This window comes from Oncorhynchus clarkii, chromosome 6, assembly GCF_045791955.1.
Source record: "Oncorhynchus clarkii lewisi isolate Uvic-CL-2024 chromosome 6, UVic_Ocla_1.0, whole genome shotgun sequence".
Taxonomy (NCBI): Eukaryota; Metazoa; Chordata; class Actinopteri; order Salmoniformes; family Salmonidae; genus Oncorhynchus; species Oncorhynchus clarkii.
The window spans coordinates 76402303-76410736 of record NC_092152.1 but is presented as its reverse complement, the minus strand read 5'-3'; the positions used below and the strand labels follow the sequence as shown (position 1 = coordinate 76410736).

At 43.5% G+C, this 8434-nt stretch overlaps 1 protein-coding gene and 1 pseudogene across 1 annotated transcript; both read right to left on the bottom strand.

Annotated features, from left to right (window-relative positions):
* Window positions 1–1415, bottom strand: LOC139412237 (leukotriene B4 receptor 1-like). Its single transcript, XM_071159069.1, has one exon. It carries the CDS (start codon window positions 1369–1371, stop codon window positions 313–315), a length of 1059 nt encoding a protein of 352 aa, XP_071015170.1. The 5' UTR covers window positions 1372–1415; the 3' UTR covers window positions 1–312.
* A 763-nt stretch (window positions 1416–2178) lies between these two features.
* On the bottom strand, window positions 2179–3240 carry LOC139411620 (leukotriene B4 receptor 1-like; annotated as a pseudogene).
* Between the last annotated feature and the right edge of the window lie 5194 nt (window positions 3241–8434).

The following is an 8434-nucleotide window of genomic DNA, read 5'->3' as shown; positions in this document are numbered from 1 at the left end:
TACATAGAAAAATGTGTCTAACACAGTGGGGCCTACATAGAAAAATGTGTCTAACACAGTGGGGCCTACATAGAAAAATGTGTATATGTTAAAAAGTATTTCAAATGTTAATTCAAATTCACTACAGGTAAAATGATATACAGAACCTATTTTAATGTTTTTATATGCATTATGTTTGACATAGACATTACTAACAATTGCTATTCTACATTTTAAGTTAATTAACATATAGAAACAATGTGACAAATCAAACTTTGTAATTTACACACAAAACTCTTTATCAAAAACATGTGATAAACATCATTTTCAATCTCAGGAAGAAACATTTTCACATATATTTACAAGTGCATCCATTTGTTCCTTAGGCTCTGTAACACACTGGGAGCTGTGGCTCTGTGTCTGAGAGATGCTTGGTCTCTTGGTCACAAAGGACAGTTCTTTAGTCCCCTCTCCAGGAGCTGTGCTTGAGATGTGCCAGAACAATTTCTGAATGCCTGTCTCCCTCAGAGAACTCCGGAACGTACGTGCCACAAACACATAGAGCAAAGGGTTGACCGAACTACTGATGAACACGAGCGCTCCAGCAATGAAAGTCATGGTGGTTCTGACGCTCTCTATACGCGCTGCGGCCTCTCGGTGGGACCCCTTGATGGTGAGGATGACGAGGGAGAGCACGTTGCCGACGTGGTGAGGGGTCCAGCATAATGCGAACACCACTACCATGCTTGCAATCAACCCCATGGACTTACGCTTGGACTTAAAGGTCATCTGTGCGATGCGGCTGTAGAGACAGCTGTAGCAGACCACAAGAATGCAAAAGGGGACAGCAAAGCCCACCAGCGTCTCCAGTAGAACACACACTGCCTCCTGGCCGTCTGAGGTGTAGTCCCTGTACAGGCAATGCTCCTCCCCAGGGTCCCCCTCCACCACCTGGGTGGGAAAGACCGGGGTGCTGAATAGGAACGCAGCAGCCCACAGAACAAGAAGAACTTTATTCAAGGCCTTCTTCCTCCTCCAGCCGGCTGAGGCAAAGGGGTGTCGGACAGCGACAAAGCGCTCAACGCTCATGAGGGTGATGAGGAAGACGCTGCTGTACATGCAGGTGTTGATGACGTACACCATGGCCTTACAGGATGTCTCCCCGAACACCCAGGAGCGGGCCAGGGAGTAGATCCACAGGGGCAGGGTGATGAGCACCAGCAGGTCTGCAGCGGCCAGGTGGAGGATGAGCACCACGGTGTGGGAGCGCTGCTGGACATGCCTCAGGATGGTCCAGATCACCAGCAGGTTCCCTGGGACCCCCACCAGGAACGACAGGCCCAGGATCACACAGGCCACCACTGTCCCGCCAGGAAACTCATCAGGAGCCATGGTGGACTCTGAAGCTGAAGACAGCTGATGATCGAACGGTTCTGGTTGATGCTGCCGATCGCCTTGCCTCACCTCGCTTTACGTGCCTTCTATCTGGTGTACATACTCAGACAGAAAAAAAGTGCTGCACCAGCAAGCTTTCACTTCCCTTTAACTTTGCTGAGGAGAACAGGAAAGAGGTTGGTTTTTCACAGAGCCATCACTCTGTGAGAGACATAGCACTGAGTCATCCAGTGGGTCCTTATTGTGGCACTGTCTGGAAAAATATATATTCTGAGCTATTTTAAGAGTTCAAACAATTGTATTGACCACAAATGACTTTTATTGAAGTCATATGAACTTGAGATCAGATGATATGTTTTTATTGTGATCAAATAGAGTAAGGCAGTGTGTTATTTTATGTAACATGAATTTCAAGACAAAATAAAGGTTAAATAAAATAAATCAAATAATATTCAAGGAATTGTAACATGACCATGAATAAATGTTATTTAGATTATACCACTTTATGAGCAAATGCAATCGCTTTATTGTGTTGAAATAGTCACAATTGAATTACTTGTGTGAGCTTTTCTCACCGTAAATCACAAGGACCACAACAATATCTACATTTTGTACCATGATCATAAAAATACAACTGTTAATCAAACTTCTAGATTCTAGACATATTTATTTCTCATCAATGCTGACATCTGAATCAATGATCAGGTCACAGTTTTCATTTGACATTTTAGTCATTTAGCAGGCGCTCTTATCCAGAACGACTTATCCAGAATGCTCTTATCCAGCGCCACCATCTCTGTAGTCCTACACAGTAGTTATGTCTGTGGTATTGTTGCAGTCTGGCCTTACTGAGGACATTGTGTTTTCCAATCCTATTGTGTTGCCAGATCCTATTGTGTTGCCAGATCCCCTTAGCTTGGAGGAGGTGTGTGAGGAGAGTTCCTGGAACAGCCTGATCATGCGGGACACCTGGAGACTGCCCTGGAAGTTCCTTGCAGCGAAGGAATAGAACACAGGGTTCACAGAGCTACTAATGAAGGCCAGCACTCCAGAGATATAATCTATTGCAGTCTGGACCACTGAAACAGGCACAACATCATCTGGATCCTCTGTCAGGATGCTGACTAGGTCTACAGTGTTGAGGACATGGTGAGGAAGCCAGCAGAGAACGAAGGCTACCACCACACACACTACTGATCAGAACTGTAGACTTATGTTTGCTGCTGCCGAAATGCATTGTCCTCATGTGTGTTGCTACTAGACAGGAACAGACAGCCAGGGTGGAGAAGGGGACCACGAAGCCCACCAAGGTCTCCAGGCATAAGAACACCACCTCTTGGGCCACTGAGCTGTACTCCCTGAAAAGACACTGCTCAGTCCCATCGATCTCATCGATGGAGCGGGTAAGAATGGATGGGATCCCTAAAAGGAAAGCCAGAACCCAGATTCCATAATGGCCTTGGTCTTCCAACGCAACATCTTGAACGGGTACCGGATGACAAGGAAGCGCTCGACGCTCATGAGGGTGATGAGGAAGACGCTGCTGTACATGCAGGTGTTGATGACGTACACCATGGCCTTACAGGATGTCTCCCCGAACACCCAGGAGCGGGCCAGGGAGTAGATCCACAGGGGCAGGGTGATGAGCACCAGCAGGTCTGCAGCAGCCAGGTGGAGGATGAGCACCACGGTGTGGGAGCGCTGCTGGACATGCCTGAGGATGGTCCAGATCACCAGCAGGTTCCCCGGGACCCCCACCAGGAACGACAGGCCCAGGATCACACAGACTACTGATCGCCCTATGGTTGATGTTTCATTAAACAATGCATCATCATCGTCTGAGATGGAGGAGCCCGAGCTCTTCATTTTGCACTGCAGTCAACTGCTGTTTCCTAAGAAATAATGATTTTGTCTGGGGAGTACTTCCTTATATCACCCTTGGCCTCAAAAGCAGTAACGGTCACTTTACTTCTGTAATAAAACAAACAAGGGTTTCTGTCTGAGTGTGACAGTAATGTGGTTAGCTAGATGTGACAAAGAAAAATGAAAAGGTTGTTAAATATTTGATGTATTTTGTATTGTATTTATTTTTTACAGTAGATGATGTATGCCTTCCCCATTACAGTTTATACAATAATATTTTTTTGTGCGTGAGTGCATTGTGTTGGGCGCATTTTACATTGATCCCCCCTCCACCCCTCCCCCCTTTTTTGCACGCAAGCATGCACACACACACACACACACACACACACACATGCATATTGACACCACACACACACACACACTACATACGCTCACACAAAACACACACATGCATATTGACACCACACACTCACATATAGACACACTTTCACACTTTTTCACTCTTCACATGCACTGTTGCTACTCTGTTTATTATCTTTCCTGATTGCCTAGTAATTTTTACCCCTACCTACATGTACATATTACCTCAACAACCTTGTACCCCTGTACATTGACTCGGTACCGGTACTCCCTGTACATACTGTAGCCTCGTTATTGTTAATTTATTGTGTTACTATTTTTCTTTAGCAAAAATGTTTTCTTACTTTTTAACTCTGCATTGTTGCAAGTGAGCATTTCACGGTAAAGTCTACACCTGTTGTATTTGGCGCATGTGAAAAATAACATTTTATTTGACATAGGGTTGACTCTTTTCATTGTTATTATTGATTACTCTACTGCATTGTTGGGGAAGCTAGTGCATAAGCATTTGACTGCAGCTTTTATACCTGCTGTAAACAGGGTTTGTCATGAATTCATTCAACAAATGTATTAGATTTTATGGATGGGTAGGTTAAGTTCTGAATGTAATCTATTACAAACTAGTCATCAGTAATGTAACTAGGATAACACAAACTCAGTAACATAATCTGATTACTTCCACAGTTACCAGTTACCTGTCCAAAACTGTAATCCTAGTTACATTACTTTTGGATGACTGTTTCCTTAAGAGTCATTAGAAAAAAAGATAAAAAGGATCCATCAAACTAATTTGGTGTGTCGTCATACTAGTCTCTGACTTGAACAAACTTAAACTTGCACCTTTTTTTATGTTGAATTGAAAGTCATTGAGAAAACAGAGACCTCAGAATTTATTTTTTGCAAACATCCTTTCTGAATAAAAAATGAATCATATAGTTTTTCAAAAGCATCTGTAATCTGATTGCAATATTTTTAGCTGGTAAAGTAAGTGATTACTGGTAGTTGTTTTTCCTAATTAGACATGTAGTTGATTACGTGTAGTGTACCCCAACCCTGATTTTACTGGACAACATTGCACTTGATAGACTCTTATTTTGAAAGTTGTGATGACGCTCAGAATTTCATGTCCTGGGGCCTGTTGCACAAAACTAGGATAAGGGATTAAGCCAGGATATCTTGGTGATCCTGGCTCAATTGATCCGTAATCCGGTTGCACTAAAGATGGATAGGGGGCAGGAGGATATGTTATGGTATAAATTACCATGGAGATTTATTCTGTGGAGCTAGCCTGCTCCAGACCAGGCTAAATTCCAGGATCTATTTAATCTCATCCCTAATGTCAGTCAGCAGTCACCACAAATGGAAACCAATAGTTATTTCACTGCTCACTATACATTGTTATCACATATAACTAGACCCACTGTTATTTAAACGTTTGTGATCATTAATTTCAATGATTTTGGATAAAAAATGATTTTTAGATGATGTTGCTATCATTAGATAATTTACAGTTTCCCATAGACTATAAGGCTATATATAAAATGCTAGAATATTAGGGCCACAGAGGGGAAAAAAACACAAGTCATAATATTGTAACCAGTTGTTTTAAAGGAGGACAGTTGTTAAAATGACAGATGTGGGGCATTTCGTGAAATTGTACTTCAGTATGGTTTCATAAACAAAGACATGCTGATGTGCCAGAATATTAAGTATCACATTGTCATAAGTATCAAAACTGTAAAAACAATATGTAGCTTTTCTGCAGAAAGAACCAGCCTCATAAATTTATGACTTTATCCTTTTTCTTCAGTGTGGCCCTAGTACTCTGTCATATAAACAAATACACATTCCATATGAATATAAAAACACAATGTGTAACATTATGTTCCTTTATTGAATAAGGACAAAACAAAGCAGGTAAACCATCAGCTCCTTTCAAAACTGAAGTCACAGTGACTCTACAAGATGGAAAGCACAGAATCTAAGCATATTATACAAAATGATACATATACAGACCTTTGAATGTGTATAACACACCCTGCATGTCTGCACACTAAAATAAATGCAGGACAAATCCATACACATCAACTGAACAGACAAATGAATGGATGCAGTAGCCTCCCTGCAGCCTTGTATTACACACAGTATACCGCACAAACATCATAAGAGGCCAAATTCGTCAAAAAACGAACCCAAAAAAACCCAAATTCCTCTGCCACCGCAGGACATATTTAACCAAAATTGAAAGCACACATACTAACTAAAATAATTCAACACATATTGGTCCCTCAGCAGCCGACCACTGTCGTCATCAGGGAAGATTGCCGGATTGTCCCAGTCCATGGCTGGTGGCACTCTGGGGGCCCTCTCCTTCCTCAGGCAGGCCACATTGTGAAGGACAGCACAAGCCACAGTAATATCACATGCCCTAACAGGGCTGACCCTTAATTTGTGAAGGCAGTGAAAGCGTGCCTTCAGGAGGCCAAAGGTCATTTCAACTCTGGCCCTGGTCCTGGCATGGGCATGGTTGTAGGCCTGCTGTGCTTCCTGGGGGTCTGTGAAAGGTGTCAGGAGAAAAGGCTGGCAGCCATACCCCCTGTCTCCCAGCAACACACCAGAGAATTCACCTGTCAACACAAAATCTCATCATTACTACCTCATAAACACAGTGATATTCTTGACACAGCCATGATGGTTATAAATAGGGGTTGTGTGGCTTACCTTGTGATAGGCACTGATAGATTTCAGAGGCCCGAAAGATTCTGGAGTCATGGACTGAGCCAGGCCATTTTGCCACAACATTGCTGATCACACAGTCAGCATTGCAGACCATCTGAAATCATAAGATGAGGAACATTACACCAATCAATGCACATCACTGGCAATGCAGAGTGTTCGTCAATGGACAATATCAAAAAGTTATGTTCACCTGAACATTAATGCTGTGAAAGGATTTCCTATTCACAAAATCGGCCTCATGGGCACCTGAGGGGGCTTTTATCCTTATGTGTGTGCAGTCCACTGCACCAATGACATTGGGGAAACCTGTCACACAAAGTAATGAGTATCCTACTATGTGTTAACAGTTGTCCTGTAATTTGTAGATCCTCTTACCTGCAATCCTATAGAACTCCTCTTTGATGTCACAGAGTCTTCTGTGGCCAGGGAAGGAGATGAAGACATCTGCTAATGCTTTGATAGCCAGACACACACTCCTTATTGTGCGGCAAATTGTGGCCTTGTTCAGCTGTTCTGCATCCCCCACTGAGTACAGGAAGGCTCCACTAGCAAAAAAGCGCAAGGCCACACAAACCATTTGCTCCACACTCAGTGCATGGCTCCGTGCAGTGCGGTGCTTAATCCTGGGACCCAGTAGTCTGCATAGATACAGGTTTTCTGCAGATGGCATCAGGTATCTTTCATATAGATGGTCATCAGGGAAGGCCAGTGGGTCCAACCGGTCCCTGAAGACCCTTTCTCACCTGAAGGCTCTCCTCAGCACAAGTGCTTCTTCATCCACCACATCTCGCACGAATGGGCATGCCATTGTCAGAGCAGAAAGGAACACACAATTTTGGGCCTTCATATAGGCTAGTGGCCACACCTGGTGCTGGGGGGGGTGGGCAAAAGAGGGCGATGCCTTATAACGATGACTTGGTTGTACTGATTGCTGGGAAAATAAAAAAAACCTTAGAAAGATGCCACCGTCCTGTGTGCTCACAATAAGAGCTCATATGTCATGGCTCACTTGACTTTACGAGAATATACCTAATTTTTATTTTGAGCTGTGTCATCTTCTTGGAGCTGGGGGAGGAAAGAAAAATAATGATTAATACATTTGTGTTACAGTTAGCATACAGTGTACATTGAAGGCATATCTCACCTCCCTCTCAAGTTTTTTTATTTCAAGGTCCAGTTTCCTAATTGTCCTCTTTTTTATTTCGAACTCCAGTGCAAGATTTTCCATCTTTTTCTTCTTGTACTGAATGTCTATGTCTGCCAGTTCTATTTGGCACCGGAGGTGGTTGCCATACAACTTTCTGATAGCTTGTGAGCTCTGTGAACACAATACAATTAGCGCAGCTGGAATTTGGCAGGATGTGGTGTCCTTTTATTAATACGCACTATGTTGCCAGGCTGGTTTTCCCACTGTATAGCATCTGGGTCCTGTAAAAGAAATTAGATTTTTTGATTTTGATGAGGACTCCTCACCATTGTAGAGTAAATAGTACTTTCACAGTCTTAACATGATACCTCATGCCTTCTGGAATCCAGAGAGATGGTCTCCTCCTCATCATCGTCTCCATCATGTGCTGTTGCTGCTGCACTGGGGCCTTCACCCTATCACATTTAATCGGATTCATATTGAAGCTAGTAGACAAGACATGCCAGGCCTACAGTATGCCTTTGATGGAGTACTCACTGGATCAGCATCGTCTGGTGCTTGTGCTGGTGGCTCTAACAGGAACACAGTGCTGCCAGACACTGCAAGGCAATAGGTAAACCAAAGTCAGACAGTCCAAATTGATTCAATATGAATGTGGTTGTATCCCATGTAGAGATGGAAGGACATACCTTGAATGAAGCGGGTGGCATCTTGGGAGGAACCTATGCTCGTCTCTTTCCCCCCAGGGATCCCCTCTAAGACGGGCCTGCCTTTATTTAGCTCCAAGGCCATGTCCTCTGCTGGGGTAAGGTCAGCCTTTGGTGACCCACCACCCGTGCCTTGTCTGTGGGTATTCTTTTTCACTGCTAAAACAGTACAGACAATGTGTGAGCAGGCACCTTCTGGGTACAATATATGCTTGTGCTTTGTTAAATATTAGTCAGGGACCAT